The sequence below is a fragment of the Danio aesculapii genome, chromosome 3 (genome assembly GCF_903798145.1).
Source record: "Danio aesculapii chromosome 3, fDanAes4.1, whole genome shotgun sequence".
Lineage (NCBI taxonomy): Eukaryota > Metazoa > Chordata > Actinopteri > Cypriniformes > Danionidae > Danio > Danio aesculapii.
The window spans coordinates 20202489-20220614 of NC_079437.1; the positions used below are offsets into that span (position 1 = coordinate 20202489).

The 18126-nt window shown below is 34.1% G+C and overlaps 1 protein-coding gene across 1 annotated transcript in view; it reads right to left on the reverse strand.

Moving 5' to 3' along the window:
- itga2b (integrin, alpha 2b) overlaps positions 1 to 15604 on the reverse strand; it is a 40241-nt gene extending 24637 nt beyond the window's left edge. The window contains exons 1-13 of the mRNA XM_056450633.1: positions 15386 to 15604; positions 14287 to 14417; positions 13532 to 13629; positions 12885 to 13044; positions 12131 to 12180; positions 10160 to 10205; positions 9842 to 9964; positions 8495 to 8539; positions 7931 to 7974; positions 7746 to 7808; positions 6973 to 7025; positions 6664 to 6875; positions 4251 to 4436 (exon numbers count right to left, since the gene is read on the reverse strand). Of these exons, the coding sequence (XP_056306608.1) occupies positions 4251 to 4436; positions 6664 to 6875; positions 6973 to 7025; positions 7746 to 7808; positions 7931 to 7974; positions 8495 to 8539; positions 9842 to 9964; positions 10160 to 10205; positions 12131 to 12180; positions 12885 to 13044; positions 13532 to 13629; positions 14287 to 14417; positions 15386 to 15549 (1375 nt within the window). The 5' untranslated portion in view covers positions 15550 to 15604. The remainder of the gene's footprint in view (positions 1 to 4250; positions 4437 to 6663; positions 6876 to 6972; positions 7026 to 7745; positions 7809 to 7930; positions 7975 to 8494; positions 8540 to 9841; positions 9965 to 10159; positions 10206 to 12130; positions 12181 to 12884; positions 13045 to 13531; positions 13630 to 14286; positions 14418 to 15385) is intronic.
- Positions 15605 to 18126: the final 2522 nt, after the last annotated feature.

Sequence of the window (18126 nt, forward strand, 5' to 3'; positions counted from 1 at the left end):
GGGCTCTTTATTTGAATGGCTTACTCATTTTTATTATTAAATGAATGTTTCTTTATTGATTATTAGAGAACAGAGAATGACATGTAGACATGTAGTTAATCCAAACGTGCAAGCCAAATCCAGCATTAATTGACGACGCTTTGAAGTGACGCTAAACGATACGAGGACGTGTCTTTGGTCCTCGAGTCTTTTCCTTGCGTCCTTCCCTCGCATCCCGGAGGGGTGGAGCTAAGACACGAGGAAAAAAAGCAAGGAAAGGAAACGAGGATGCACAAATAAGAAATGAGAAGCACCCTATAAAGCTCTCAGAATATCCAACACGAATATCAGCAGTGAATTCCGTCTCCGATCGGCGCACAGGGACAAAAATAAATAGTCTAAATTAAACGCACTGTACTGTCAAATTTTTTTTATAGTAGCCTAATAGAAAACGCATTTTGACACATCATTTCAACATGCTGCTATTTAGCCTACTACTAAATGCCTATTTCACTTTATTTTTTAGCAAATAGATAGAATAATAAGTCATTTACATCATAGTCTAATAATGTTCACATTTGTAGTTGTCCATAGCAACCCCAAAAACTTATCTGCTTGTCTTGCACATCTAATTAATGGGCACAGTTTTTCGACTATTTTTTTTATTTATTTTTTATTTATTTTTTTTGCTGTGGAAGTTATTAAGCTTGTAGAAATCGGAAACAACACCAATTCTGCGACACAGATGAACCTCTATTGATATCTCTATCAGACAATGCCTATTTTATATGCCAAAAGAAACAACAGGCAGTAAAAAAATATCAAAATATATATCTTAATGTAGGCATAGGCTATAGTCGCATGCTTTGGCAAACGTTTGAAAAAAAAACAAAAACGTCATATCGTAGTTAAGCCTTATAGGCTCAGTCACCCCCACAATTAGAAATTCAATTAACATATATATATATATATATATATATATATATATATATATATATATATATATATATATATATATATATATATATATATATATATATATATATATATACCATCCCTCTTTGAGCGAACATGAAGTCTGACCAGGCTAAATTGCCTGTATGACAAGTCAATGCCCCAATAACCCATGAACTTACGATCATCCCCACAAACTTGAAGCATAATGAAATACTACGCTTGCGACAAAGAAATTCTGGCAAAATAACCTTAAGCCTCAGAACGTAAAAGCGAGGCCAAATAACTAATACACAACATGTCTAGAATAGATATGAATCGTAAAATTATCAGCTGACCGAACTCAAAAGTTTATATTAAACATGGGCTATGTGTAGTCTAGATAACATAGGCTAATATGCCTGACCTTAGGTCTAGTTTGAATTTTCTTGGCACTATGCAGGAATAAAATAGCATCTACAGTGTCAGGATTCAGACGAGAGCGCCTGGCCTCTATAACGCGCCCTGCTGTACGGAAAGAAGCGCTCGCTCACAGCACTTGTTGCTCATAGACTCGACTAGACATATTACTACCTGATGAAAATTTGACTATTTCAAAGTGTGCTCGATTTTTTAGATGTAGGTATGGTCAGATCATATTTAACAATTTATACATTTTTTTTTATTTGATTGGTACAACCGCCCGCCACCCGCCCGAATTTAATTAAAATATTATTTTTCTTCACGTAATCCGTCCGATCCGCGGTTTATCCGCGGAGTCCGCGGCTGAAACCGCCAACCGCGCATCTCTAATGCACATAAACCGTCTTTTGATGAATATGATGTTACATTCTCTATCTTTATTAACTCATTCTTCCAAAGATGTAATGTATAATATTGACTGGCTGCTAAAGAATATAAACGTAAGAGAAAGGAAGTAAAATAATCATACAAAATTCAAAACCAGAGAGATTTTATGAGAATGTCACACAAAACAGTTTACTTGCAACTGTTGGACAGATAGTGTTAGATAAAGACAGTGTTCAGGTACGATTTAAGGTTGGGTATGGATGGGACGTGTAATTTAAAATAATTTAACATAGCGAGCAAATGCATTAAAGGAGCGTCTTCAGTTATTAATACAGAACCGTCTAATATATGGCATAAGCATTAAGGGGTTATTAGAAGTGTTTTCTTCAGGATTGGGGTAGGCTATAGTTTCATTATTTAAATTATTATTGTTGTTGTTATTATTTTATTATTATTATTGTTATTATTCTTATTATTTTATAACATTTATTTAGGCTACTGCGCTTGAATAAGTCATCCGTGGTTCTAAATTAGTATTTCTTTTTAACACTCTGCCTGCCTTTAATTTTTCTAATTTTTGGGGTTCTGCCATGGTGTCTTTAGTTTGTCCAGATTAATTGTTTTTATTGTTATGTAGTAGCCTAGGCTTACTGCACGCCTTTATTTTTATATTATGAATATATATATTTTTTTACTTTATTATTTAAAATGATTGGCGACCTCTAAAATATAGACTAAGCCGAAGGAGAATGAATGAATTGATGAATGAATGAAATATTTGGCGTTTTTTTTTTTTTATACCTGTGCGGCTTTGTACGCGGCAAACGCAAACGAGTGGCCGCGAGCTTTGGTGGCCGGTCAGAGCCAGCCCCGCACGTCAAATACAGGTTGAGAGATGCTGGATGGCTGCCAATATTTGATGGGAACACCTCTGAAGTTTCAGATGATATCTGGGCCTGTGCATAGTTATGAATGTGAAAAGTGAAAGTCGTGACATTTGGCCAAGCATGATAACACAAGAGTGTTTCCATTATTATATTAATCATACCTTTAACCCCCCCCCCCCCCGCCCCCCCCACACACACACACACTTAGCGAGAATCACGCGACCGTCACCACCCCCACTTAGCTAATTTCCGCGACCGTCACATCCCTACCACGTAGCGTAAATGAGCACCTGCCCATTTAAGAGTCTGTGAATGGCACTGCAGAACAACGTCTGTCGCTGAATCCGAGAAGTGAGGTTTACGCGATCACCAACTGGCTTCTGTTACATAAGGGCAAATATAAATGACCAAAAGATCATTTACTTATTTTACTCATACTCATTTTATTACTTATAATGTCCAAGACACTGATATTAATATTAAATGCTACTTTTGTGCCTTTATTAGCTTTTTTCTCGTCTATTTACTGGGTAAAAAATCTTAAATTATTCCATCTCCACCTGCTGTTGGAAAAGCAGCTGGCGATCTTCAATCTGCAATCTATTGCTTTTCCTGCAGTTCCCGGATGTAATGTTGAATTTTAACAGTCGAATTTGAGCCACTGAATTTATGGAAGCGAATATTTGAACTGAAATAAAATGAACTGAAAATTACCTTTTGAATATTATACATCGTATTTTTAAAGGGTATTGAATATTTTGTTAGTGAATCCTGGAAATTGAAAATGAATTATTGAATTTATAAGTACGAAAACAAGTTTGAAATATTTTTAGTTGAACTATTCACAGCTTAAATAAACAGCTATGTTAAATTTCAGGACCTAAAAATACAAACCCTGCAATTCAAGTCATTAAAATGCAAGAACTTGTTAATACGGTGTATTATTTTTTTCAGTTTGTGCTATTCAACAAGCTTTTTAATTCAATACATTTGGCATTGATTTTGTTCCATAATTTTCACAATTTATGATGGCAAAGCAGTAAAAATAAGACAAATAAGCTCATGTATGTACCTATGTACCTATTTTGACCATTTCTACCCCCTGAATCATATAGCATTTCTTTTGTACATTTAAACCACTAAGTTAAATAAACATTTGCATGAAACATATACTTTCTGTATTATTTATCATTTCAGTAATACAAATAAATTGTGTCTATCTCTGCACTCTGGTTAACTCTTTTACTTTGGTTATAAAAGGCATAACAATATATGTTATCCATCTATGTTATGTCAATGTTATTCTTCTTCTTTCGTTAATTTGTACAAAAATGTTTAGGATACACCAATAGATTAATTATTTGTCAACTCTGTTATCGTGATACTTCAGTGAATTTCCCATGGACGTTTTATTTATTTATTTTGTTTTTAGCATCTTGAGCTAAAGCACAGAATGGTGGAAAATGTCAAGTCTGTCAGGTAAAGTCAAGTTTTACTGTCATTTATATTAATCCTATACATGTGTGGACAATTAGTAACAATCAAATCTTTCCTAGAATATTTAAGAAATTTCTATTATTTCTGGAATGAGAAAAGAACCAAATTATTGGAGCTTTTAAAGCAATGAATCACATACAATACCTGGATATCCATTATCATCAATATCTGTCCCTCCTCTTATGCTGAAGCCGAACATTGGAGGATCTATGAGGGTGTGAAATGGGCTCTCGATGACCTGGACATACTGGGTGCTCAAGCCATCACTCTCACCCAGGTAAATAAACACTTTACCCCCATCACCCGAACCAGGCGCCCCCACTGCAACATCTGAGGAGAAATTAATACAAGTGCTACTTTGTAAAAATATCCGTAACTGAGGATATTAACTGTTTTAATTTTACCCATGTTTACCCAGTTGATTAATGCATTTTATGCTTTATGGGACCTTGATCTTTCTTTCAACAACATTTTTAATAGTTTAAACAACATTTTTAATCGTTTAAACTGATATATTGTCTAGGTTGATGTTGTACATTATGGTACAAAAAACTTTGCAAAAAGCTGTCAGTACATTTTTGGTTATTTTACAGATTTATTTCTCTACATATTATTTCTTACATTACATTGTTTCAAACTGCAAAAATGTCAATAAAAGTCACTTTGGTAAACTGTAGAGTTGAATTTTCAAATTTATAAGTCAACTAAGCAGAGATCGAGGTACCATAATGCAATTCACAACCGTAAATAAGTGGAAAACACGTCTGAATCACAAAATACCAAACTGTTAATTAACAGATTTTTTTTTTTACAGTGTATATGTTTTGTCTCTTAAAGGGATATAATTAAAGGTAATAAAAAGTCAGGACTAGGTCTTCACTAGATAATTAAACAGCTTTTATAAAAATGACTTAGAAAAACACGTTACTGGTGTGTATCTTGAAGTATGGCACTGATTTGTTTATGTCACTGCAAGGTATTTTTAGTTGAGGCAGCTCATACATGCAATTTAGCCCTAAGCCTTGTTTCTGAAACTGAGGACAAAATAATAATAAGAGGAAAAAATTCCTGTAATAATTTACTGTATGTTTAACAAATACATATACATAAAAATATTGATTCAAAAAGTGATTATACCCTTCAGCTCAAAAACTTAGGTTGGTAGATATTATTTCTGTCAATTAGCAAAGACAATATTATTGACCAAAACATATCTTATAAGGACATTTCCAATGTAAAAATCTCTTAAATGAATGCTGTTCTTCTGAACCAGTTTTTGATAATAATATGAAAAGTTTCTTTAGCATCTTAGAAAGATTTCTGAAGGATTGTACAATACAGAAGGCTAATTTCACCATCACAGGAAAAATCTGCAGTCAAAAATATATATAGTAAAATACAATAGTAATGATATATATTTTAAAATCATTTTATTATGTTGAAGAGGATGTCTTTACACTGCAACCCCAGAGTAATTCTTTCTTTAACTCAACATGAATCTCATCACATCAAAACAACTGCCAACCCATTTAGGTCAAAGCACTTGCTGCTTTCATAACTAAGAAAAAGAGAGATTGTATGAGCTTCGGCTGTTTTTAAGTGACAAGATTCAGATTCTAAAAAACATTCTGAGGATGATGAATGCAGTTTGGTACAGCAGCAAGCTCAAACAATCTTTCGAAAATAGACATTACTATCTACGCTGTAAAAATGATGGGTTCCACACAGTTGTTTCATGTTGTCCCAACACAAATTGATTAAGTTAACTTAAATTTTTTTTTTTTTTTTTACAATTTTAGTTGGTTGAACATAAAACAATTAAGTTGTTCCAAAAAAAAACTGAAGAATTGTGTTGATTCGGTTCATTTAAAATAAGTAGTTTGAACCAGCATAAAAAATATTTATATTTTTGAGTGTATAAAGATCAATACTGGGATGAACTATAAAATTGATTTCTATTCAGACTCATCCGTCTTCAATAAAACCCCTTCCAAGTCAGTTTTGTTATTGTGCTTATACTGTACGTATACAGTTTGTTCAACCACATTGAATGTTATCACTTGATTGAATGGGCGTCCATGGTTACATTCCATATGGAATGTGGCCGGAAGTTAACAAGAATTATTTATATTGTTTAATAAATTTCCTATTTATTGTATTTTATTAACATCTACCCCCACCCCAACCCTAAACCCAACTATCACAGTAATGTAAAAACAGATCTGGATCTGGAGTCTTTTCCATTAGTATAGCTGATTAACCATGTGGACGGACGATAACAGCCCCATATGCCCCATAGCCCATATATATTTTTTTTTCATATTTATTTTGTGTTGTCACTTGTCACTTTATGTACACTGGAAGCTTCTGTAGCCAAAACAAATTCCTTGTGTGTGTGAAGCACACTTGGCAATAAAACTGATTCTGATTCTGATCTATCAGTTGATAACCCATTCAATCGAGAACATTTGAAATTGTGGTTTGTGCTCAGAATTTTCTATGAAAATATTAAGATGTGTTATTTTCACAGATAAAATGCTCTGTAATGTCACCTCACCATTAAAACCATCATGGTCGAGGTCTCCCAAAGGTGCAATGGCGCTGCCAAAACGCCCATATGCGTATGTCCCGGCCAGGATCTGGTTGGGTCTGGAGGCGAAGGAGAAGTCCTTTCTTTGCAGGTAAACATACACTTGTCCCACTTCTCGAAATTTCTGCGTGGACAGCTGCTCCATAAAAAGTGGCGCTCCAATCAGGATGTCATCCCACCTGAAGGCCACAGATGGGGTGTAATTAATCTAGAAAACATTTAATAAAATCTCATGATCTACCAGAAGGATAAACTGGTCTCTGAGGAATAACTTACCCATCTCTATTAATGTCTGTAACTGCTACAGTATGTCCAAAATAGGATGCTATCTACAGGAGATGAGACAAAAAAAGTAAATATTACTGCATGTAAAGGTTTAGTATACATTTTCACATATTGGAGCATATCGGTGATTCTAGAATTGTGAGTATATTTTGAGTCTCTAATAATATAAATGTTGAATAAAACTACAAACTACATTGTTATCTTTAGAAAAAAAATGTTTGTTTGTGTATTTAGTGACATTATGTCTTAGAAATATTAGCTAAAACCCCCCCACTATACCTACTTTTAACTGTCTCTGTCTCCTAAATCATACATTCAGATTCAGTTATCATAATTAAGTGTAATCTTCATCCCGTTTTGTGTGCTTACTGTATATGTTAAATGAACATTTGCTTGAAACATCTATTTTCTTTATTATTTGTTCAGTAATAAAAAAAATAATTTTGTGTTTGTCCCAACATTCTGGTCAACTCATCGGTTATAAAAAGTAATCACAATCTATAAAGCACTGACAAAAAAAGGCATGTGACTATCTCCAAGTGATCAAGTCACTTGCTCTGGTGAGAAGCTAGAAGGCATTGAGGCATGCCAATTATTTTTCTTTCTTTTTTTTTGTCAATTTAATATGTTGTAGAGGAATAAAATGAACAACAAAAATAAGTAAACAACTAAAATTACTATTGGCACACATTAAATGTAATTTGACATCCTGACCTATTTCCTGTATTCTAAATGAAATGCATAACCACAAATTCAAGTTTAACCTGGGTGCCACTAATTGCCTTCATGATTTGTAGAGGCACGGTTGCTCCATTTATTATTTTGACCTAAAAAAAAAAGCACAGTTAAACAACTGATCATTATTCAATTTACCAATCATTCATCAACTGTTTATCTGAGCGAGAACATAATTGAAGTGCATAATTATCCAAGTAACAGGAACACTTACAGAGCCTGCAGTGTGCAGATCATTTGGGACGCCAACAACATAATCTGCAATCCAGATTAAATAAAGGAAATAATGCAAAATTATGATGTAGACAAAAGCGTTGCGTTTTTCTGAATGCTACTGTTTATACATGGTGAAACCCAACAGTCAACTTTATCAAATGAAATGAGTGAAGTTAACTCAAAATTTACTAAAAGTTAATTCTACTCATTTGAAAAGAGTTTTGAACTCAGTGTTGAAGGTAATGAGTTAATTAAATACCTCATTACTTCAACTTAAATGGAGTAAGTTCACAGTACTCAAATAGATTAGTTTTTTTAACTCAAATGGTTTGTAGCAATCAGTTTCCTCAAACGGTTTGAGTTGCCTTAACTTATTGGGTTTTACTGTGCTCAAATTGGTTCGTTTACTCAAATGAAGTAAGTTTACAGTACTCATTAGGATTAGATTATGAACTTAACTGGTGTGTTGCAATCAGTTTCCTCAAATGGTTTGAGTTACCTTAACTTTTTGGGTTTTACAATGTATATAAAAGTGTAAAAAAGTAAGATTTAAGCTCATTACCTGGGATGTTGTCATTGTTAAACGCCCCAGCAGCAACAGAGTATCCTACAATGACAGTTATGTGACTGAACTAATTTTTTTTGTACTTTGATTATCATTATAATTTATTTGTTAACACTTTATTATAACTGCACACTGTGAATCATTGGTTAAGCATTAATAATTTAGTCTGTCATTCATTTCCCTTTTCTGTTTAGAATATAACTGAGCCTTTAATTGTAATTTTTAAGAGATTTACAAAACACAAATAGTCCACACTTAAGAAGAGCTCACAAAACCTTTGTAATAATAAAGCATTTATACAGAGTAAATATTACTTTATGCCTGAAAAATAAAACAATATGCATTAATATTCATTTAAATAGTTTATTAATCATTTATACTCATTCTGAATTATCTTAAAAACACCAATTTCTTACAAAACTGGTTTGTAAATAATACAGTACTTAATTCAGTAATGCAAATGAAATGAAATCATTATAAATGTACTTAAATGTCAAGAATACCCAACCCAGACTCATTCTGAAAACGTACCTCTATACACATTTCTGAAGACAGTCAAATACATCGCAGGAGCTATGTTTTATTGCAGTTTTTGTTTTCGCAAATCCATGAGAGGCTGCTGTGTATGCTTTTTGAGATCTCAAATTTCTCTCGCAAGTGCCATTCATGCCTGCTGTTCTCTCGTAAATCCACCAGAGGCCGCTGTCAACTGACTGACTGATCGGCTGACCCGCCCACCCACTTCCTTAAACCCAAACAACAAATTTAAAAAGCAATTTAGATAAAGAAAAGCCCTCGTCTGATTTTTACCATGTTTTACCACATTCTCACCCTGTTATTTACTTGTTTATTTTATTTTTATGCTTCTGTTTTTGTCTTACCTGCCATTCTTCACCAGACTCTAACCCCGTTGCCATGGTCATCTCCTCTTTGTGTCTCAAGTCCACTGACGTAGCTACATGGTGAGCTAACTGGACAAACTGGTAATAGCCGGAAAGCCGTCCATAAGGAGGTAAGCGGTCAACTGTCAATCGCGAAAAGGAATGGTGTCATACCATCCCATAGCGTTCACTTAAAAAATGAAATGCAGCCATACGTTCTTCTGGCTACATAATTCACGACCTCCAGAAATGTATATAGGGCTACGTTTTCAAAATGAGCCTATGTTGCAAATACCGCATTTGTAGTCGTATTTATAAACTGCTTAATGTCTATTAATATAGAGGTAATGCTTATCAAACAATGATCTAAATACTGGCTAATGCCTAATAAATGATAAATAGTGTGCAGTTACTATGAAGTGTTTATTATTTGGTCACTGTTTCCACTGTCAGTATATCTTACCCAGATATAGGTCGTAGTAATCCCGTCTTTGTGGTGTTTTGGTCTCACCGCTCACAGAGTGTTTGGGAGTGAATGAACTGCCGCTGCTCATGATGTTTACAAGAGATGCTGTGATGATCTGACCTGAAGTCAAAAGAAATGCTCAGTACAGTCACAGCACACTTCACAAAGTCATATAAACCTTGCTGCAAGTGCTCTGTCAATGCACATTTATAACAATAACCATCTTTTCAAATGTCTGAATCTCAGTAAAAACAGCCTTGCTCTACTGGTGACACCCTTTGTAAGAGCTCCTCCTCAATGCTTTTCATACTTTACCTTGAAAATAATAGCCTCCTGGTGCACCAAGAATTACTCTGCCATTCTACAACAAAAAAGATAAAAAAAGAGAGATGTTAAGCCATTTAATATTGATACTGTATATAATATGGGCTTTTTGCTCTTGGGCCAGTCCATGGGAAAACTGAATACTGGATTACTTGCTTTATGGTTTGCACTCCTTACTTAGTGTTAACGAGTAATAATGGTTATTATACCTTTTCACACTGTAAATCATGGTGGCCGAGAAGCTCAAATACACTACAAATAAAAAAATCATGCAAAATGAAAAAACAAAAACAAATTAAAAACACTAACAAATTGATCTTTATCAATTTGACAACACACCTCATGTAAATTCTCACAACATACACTACCTGACAAAAGTCTTGTCGCCTATCAAGTTTTAAGAACAACAGATAATAACTTGACTTTTAGTTTATCTTTAGGTATCAGAAGTGGCTTATATGAAAGGCAAAGGCCTATAGATTATGCTTATTTTACCAAAATAAAATATGATCATGCCTTGATGTTTAATTATTTAATTAGGACAGTAAGGTCTGACTTTGCTTAAACAAAAGTCTTGTCATTTAACAGAAATAATGTACAGTATAGAATATAAAGTCATGGTGCAGTGGAAAAAGAATTAATATTGTGTATGACTCCCATGAGCTTGGAGGACTGCATCCATACATCTCTGCAATGACTCAAATAACTTGATAATAAAGTCATCTGGAATGGCAAAGAAAGCGTTCTTGCAGGACTCCCAGAGTTCATCAAGATTCTTTGGATTCATCTTCAATGCCTCCTCCTTCATCTTACCCGAGACATGCTCAATAATGTTCATGTCTGATGACTGGACTGGCCAATACTGGAGCACCTTGACCTTCTTTGCTTTCTGGAACTTTAATGTGGAGGCTGAAGTATGAGAAGGAGCGCTATTCTGCTGATGAATTTGCCCTCTCCTGTGGTTTGTAATGTAATGGGCAGCACAAATGTCTTGATATCTCAGGCTGTTGATGTTGCCATCCACTCTGCAGATCTCTCACACGCCCCCATACTGAATGTAACCCCAAACCATGATTTTTCCTTCACCAAATTTGACTGATTTCTAGAGAATCTTGGGGCCATGCGGTTCCAATAGGTCTTCTGCAGTATTTGCGATGATTGGGATGCAGATCAACAGACGATTCATCAGAAAAATCGACCTTCTGCCACTTCTCCAAAAGATCAACTAGAGGTCAAGTTATTATTTGTGGCTCTTACAACTGGGATCATAGACAAGACTTTTGTCAGGTAGTGGATGCTAATACAGGTATCACAATGGAAATGTGTTGGGGGACCCCAAAAGGTGACGAACATGGTTGATTTCTGTTTAAAGTCAGCAGTTTATGTAATGTTAGTTGTGCAATTTGTCAGATTATTAAGGTAAAAAATATGCTTATAACAAGATTCCATATAACCAGGATGTTTTAATGAATAGAAACTGACCCCTCAGACAACAACACCGCTGACTCTAAACAGGAAGTAACCGGGGTTGTCACTTTTTTGGGTCCCCTTACATATTTCTGTTTGGTCTGAACTATTTAATTTCTGTATTTTCTATTTGCAAATCTTTTCTTAACCTAAAGTGAGTTTGTGCTCTCTCTGCCATCATGCATTCTCAAACCCTGGGTTAATGTACATTTTTGCACATTGTAATTTACAATAATTGGACTAATGGAGTATGCAACTTATTTGTATAACTGTAATTGTGCACAAATAGCCATAACATATTCTGCTTTAAAGGTAAAAATAAAATATTCCTTATCCACATTAAAAATCTGATATTATTGCTATTATTAACACTTTTATTCTTAGTATATTTTAATTTCATTATGAAAAACCCTAAAATTATTGTGAAGAATTCCTTCAAGCTCCTACTTCATTATGGTTTATGAAAATTCTGAAAAAAACCCAGAGGAATTAAACCTTGGTGATATCTGTGGTAAATCCAGCCTCACAGTATCTTCTGTCAGGATCTGCACACATGGAATTGATAATTATGCATTAGAGCACTTCAAAGTTTAGATGTCTCAAGAGTAAAAACAAACTTTATTGCATTCCACCGTTTTTCCTACACCCCATGATGCTATGCGTGAATTATGGTAGTAATTTACGTAAAAGTGTAAAACGTCAGTAAATTTGTTTTTCTCTGAGTAAAATGAGGTGGCATTATTTCACTCATATTTAATAAAAGGAAACTATAAACAACGACTTTTTTGCTAGCATACCGCAATTAAGCTAACACCAAAAACAAACAAAAAGTTTTTTTCCACAGCAATAATACGGATTTTTGTTTATTATGGATGCAAAATAGGCTTCAAACACGAAATAATAAGGATTGACAGCACACTAAACTAAAATGAGTTTTGGTCACAGAGATGCTTTATAGGCTATATGTCACGTTAAAATCCGTTTTGTTTTCACGACGGATAAAAATACACACAACCCAAATATATATTTTAAATATATATAGGCTTTCACGATGCATATGGAATATTTAGCACAACCTTATTATTTTAAATGATTTGCTTTGGTTCTATTAAATCAAATGCTTTCCATAACTGACGTACAACCCTTAATTTAAATGTTGTCACATGTGGAAAAAATGGGGAAATACAAAACATTTATACATTTATAGCAGTAACATGACTATGTGAAAGCGGCATATTCAACATCTTACAGCCTCTGGTGTAAATGGCCTCTACATATTCTTCCCTGCAGGGGGCATAGTTTGCCAACTCTCCTGTTTGCATGTTCAAAAGCTGGCAGTTCCCCACAGGTGTGTTCATGGCTTCTTCTTGGTCCACGAGGACGTTCCAGTGAAACAATGGGGCACAGGCCTGTCTCGCGTTTGCATGAGGAGGTAAACAGAAACCGTTCAATGCTTTGTTATGGGACACTACATCCACAAAAACTAGTGCTAGCAGTGTCCACTTTACAACAGATAGACAAAAAGAAATGAAACATCTCATAAAACATCTTTAAAAATGTATGTAATGTAAACCCTTTTGAAAACCCTTTAAAACTATGATGAGTACAAATTAGCTGTGCTTTTACTAGACTAACCATGGTTTAACAATGATATCTAGAGTAAAAGTGAAAAATTGGCTAATAGGCTAAATAACCTTACTACAATTTAAGTGTAAAACATGGCTTGAGAAAAGCCTGAAATACAAATTATATAAATCTATCTGAAGGCCCCTTAATATTGTGCATGCAAACTATTAATAACTAGACTACAGTCTAAGGAATATTTAGCTTTGACAGGAAAAACAGTGTGGTTAAATCATTTCAAACCTGCGCTGTTTGTGAACTGCAGTAACTCACCAAGATGTAGTTGTTGTAGGTTCGAACTGAAGCACCCAACCACTGGTTTGACTTGTGAGCCATTAGGAGCATGTTACCAAATGTAATGTTTTCATCACCTTTGAGAAATGTATTGGGAAACAATAGTGTGGAACAAATTTATCTTTATGTGACATGACATTCCATTTTGTACTGGACATACCGGGTACAGAAATCAAATGATTCGCAAGCTTTCATTTTGTTTTGATTCGTTTTGATTTTGAAATATCGTTTGTTTCTTTATTCAAAATGACAGTTCAGCCTAAAATGAAAATTCTGTCATCATTTACTCACCCTGTACTCACATGTTCCGAACCCAATAAATAATGAAGAATGTTGGAAACCAGTAACTGTTGACTTTTATATTTGTTTTTCCTATCATAGATATAAATAGTAACTTGTTTGAAACATTATTCAAAATGTCTTCAAACCAACAAACACAAACTGGTTTGGAAAATGTCAGCTATTAGTAAATGTTGATAGAATTTTCTACTATCCCTTTAATACAAATACTGTCAATAATTCTAAAAAACAAGCATTGAACATAAGTTTACAAATGGTGAATTAATACAAAATAAGAGCTGCAGTCCTGTATATTCAAATTTTTAACACTTGGAATGCAGAAAAAATACAGATTGGCAGCTTTTATGAATCAGTATCAAATCATCTACAGTTATTCTGGCAGTAAAATCTGGCTGTTTTGGTATGGCGTATGCATACTGTAGGAGTTTACTCGCCTTTTTGGTCAAAGTTTAGGGTCTGACATGATTGTCCACTTGTTGTCCAGGGACACATGAAGACGGAGCCACCATAAGAGACCCCAGATTGATTTGTGTTTGCTCTTGGAGCTCCAACCACCACACTTACACTACAGGGGGAAAACAGAGAAAAATAGCGATATGTTTTTAGTTATAGCATATAGTTTACTATAGTATAGTTTATTTTAGATATATAGTTTAGTGATTTAGAAATTGTAGATTTTCTCCACACAGCTTCAATCATTTTTCGAAAAATAAATCTAAACTTTTATTTGGCTTGATAAAAATCCCATGATCAAAATTGACAGCAAAACCATCTATAATGTTACACATGAATTCTGCTTCCAATAAGTTTGGACTTGTTGAGCTCAAAGAATAATAAAGGAATCCCAAAGAAACCCTACAAATCCTTGAATCACAACTCAAGGAATCTTAAAAAATGTACCACAGTTTCACAAAAAAGCACTGCCTCTTGATCAATATATTATTGCAGGTTAAAGATACTGTGAGCTACTAAAAGGAAAGCAGTATAATGTTTTAGTGCACACATACAGTTGAAGTCAGAATTATTAGATTTTTTATATATTTTTATAACTATATACTAAATATTAAATTATTTAAAATTGAAACTGAAATTTAAAATGGTTGTACTGCTTTTCCATCGAAACACAACTGCACAATGCAATGAATGAATAATTGTTGTTGGTAACTGTACACTCTTTGAAATAAAAGTACAAGAGCTATCACTGGCGTGGTACCTTTTCAAAAGATACACATTTGTACTTAAATAGTCCATATTGGTACCTCAAAAGCATATATCTGTACCCTAAAAATTTTAAGAGGTACAATTTTGTACTTTTTAGGTACTAATATGTACCCTTGAGGTATCTATAGTGACCCTTTAGGTACAAATGTGCACTTTTTGAAAAGGTACCACCCCAGTGACAGCTCTCATACCTTTATTTCTGAGGGTGAGCATCGGTATCAGCACATTTAATGAAGGGCTTAACACATTCTGAAACCATCAGCCAGCTACTTCATATGCAGAATGTATGCAGTGCAGGTCCGCAATACTCACCTCTTACTGCTTGACTGATAAAAGTCCACTGAGAAACCAAAGTAGCTATCCTCAGGGCCAGAGAAGACCGTGTATTGGTTCAGATTCAAGTTAAAGCCCCTGATGTGATTTGTAGAAATGAGTATGGACAAAAACAGCAGACTGAATTCCAATCTCTTGTCCATCTTCTCTGAGATGCTTGTTAGAGTCGCCTAAAGCTGTCCTGCTGGTAAGATGATGTTAAAAATGTTCTGTCTCTTTGGGAGAACTCCACACCACTTGTTATACTAGTCTGTGGTTACAAAATTTGATATGACACATTTGACACTTCCGATGTGTGCTTCCTTCAGATAGGATGAGGTACATTTCATGGGTTTCCTGAATGCTCAATAAGTTTTTTTGTGGCATACTATTAAAAATATGCTGTTTTTGGTAATAGATAGCAGCATAGGAGCATCAACACACACCTTTTGATGAATCTACATTATAGTAGAGAAACTGAACATGCTAATGTTAAAAACATAGCTAAAAAGCAAGCTCAACGTTAACAAAATATGGAGGAACATTTTCAGGAAGATATTGTAGCAGAGAAGTGACAGAACTGTGTCAAACTCAGGAAGTCTCACCCCAAGAGATTACATATTTCCAAAAATATAGTTTCTTTTTTAATTGCAAAACATACTATTACATTTTATTGCAGATTTGGGTCTGAGTGCAATTCATATGCACTATAACTATGAAAAAAATACTTAGTTTAACACCCAGTATGCAAGTATGTCATGCATAACACATATGACATACAAGTTCATATTATATTTTCTGTATGCAACATATATTTCAAAATATTGCAAAAATGTCTCCTTACATATATATTTCCTTCAAATTGAAACTTTTAAATTTATGTGGCCATATTGGAACTCATATATTTAATTAAAATGAATATATTTGAACATGTATGTATTGTAATTTAGAAGTATATGTTGCATGTATGACATATTTTATATATGTGAAATCCTAATATGCACTTCTATGTCATATATTTAATCTGCATATACTGTTCTGTATTATCGTATAACAGATTTCTATGTGAGATGCCTTCGATGTATTAGTTGTTTTTTGTATCGGCTGAGCAAAGCGTGTCTTTTCTATGTTCTTTATAGTGTCCTACCCCTAGGGAGCTAAAAATACGGTCAGATATTGTACTGAATGTTTGGTTGTGTTCAGATGTGACATTTTCTGTTACTATTTCTGTGCTTTTATCCAGTGTATGTCAAAGCATAAACATCTTTTCTTGGCTTGTAATGTTTCATTGCTCCATTTTATTCATTGCATTGCATCACTTTTTTTTACCAAACAAGTAGCATGTGTAAGTTGTATGAAAAAACACCAAGCGTCAACATTCATAAGCATTATTCTCTTAGGCTGTGTTTACACATGACAGATTTTGTTTGATTCATACAAACTCTGATGTGATTGCTCTGTTAGTGTGGCTCATTTGAATAAATGTAAAGCTGGACTACATGTAGGCCAAGATCCCAGAAAAGAAGTTTTTGGACTACTTACAAACCAAATCTGGTGGGGTTAGTTGAAATTTAGACTGAAAATTAGACTGAAATTTAAACCTGATATGGACAAACAAACAAGCAACCAACCAAACAAACATACAAACAAGAGATGGTGCATACATAACAGAATGCATAACTGTTTTTGTCATCATAGTTCAATACAAAAAAGGAAAAAAAGGTCTCCTTGCAGATCTTCATTTACTGTATGACGTTTCTGTATCTTTTACATATTTATAAGCTCAAATAAAACTAACATCACAAACGCACAAGCACATTTATACCAGCACACTGCCTTATTATTAGATGTTGTATAAGTAGTGAAGGATAAGAAACCTTTGAATAACATTGTTATTTTTATTAAGGTGCACACAAAGTATGTTTGCAGCTTAATTAGGGTATATTCTGATTGAACCACTGAAGACATACAGTCTATTTTGAGGATTTTTTTTGGATGTTGTTTTAACGAGTTGGGACCAGTGCTGTATTTGGAGGATAAGGGAGCTCTCAGATTTGCTTAAAATACCTTAATTTCTGTTCTGAAGATGAATGAAGGTTTCAGGAGTTTGGATTGAATAAAATGAAGGTAATTAATTAACATAATTCTCATATTTGGGTCAGTCAACAATTAAACTAAGAGTGAACACAACTAAACTGTAATTTATGCTTGATGTCATATGTGTTACCAAGTCTTTGAAACCCAAAACTACCTGTTAACTTCAGGCTAAAAACAACAAAGCCCACAGTGATACTCTGACATATGCATTCTGTACTACACTGAATTCATTTGACAAAACCACACAGAAACGTAAACTAAAGGACACAATCAAAAACAGTTTGTAAAATGAACAACTTTTCCACAGAGCAGCACACAATAGCTAAACTAATGAAAAAGAAAGGTTATTTTAGTTGAATACACAGATGGAAAAAATACACTCAAACTGCTTGGCTTCACGTCCATGTGCTGGACCAGTGGAGCGAGAGATTAGATGCTGGATCAGGTTCTGTTTGGATCCGTCCCGAATACATGGTTTCAAGCAGATCTGAGATTAGAATTACACACCTGCAATCCACCAAACTCTGTCAACAATAGATGGCCTCGCTAAGACTTACTTTAATTAAGAATTAAAAACAAATTTTACAATGAACCAGTGACATCTTAAACAATATTGTACGGAGATGTGAGGTTTATTTGAATGA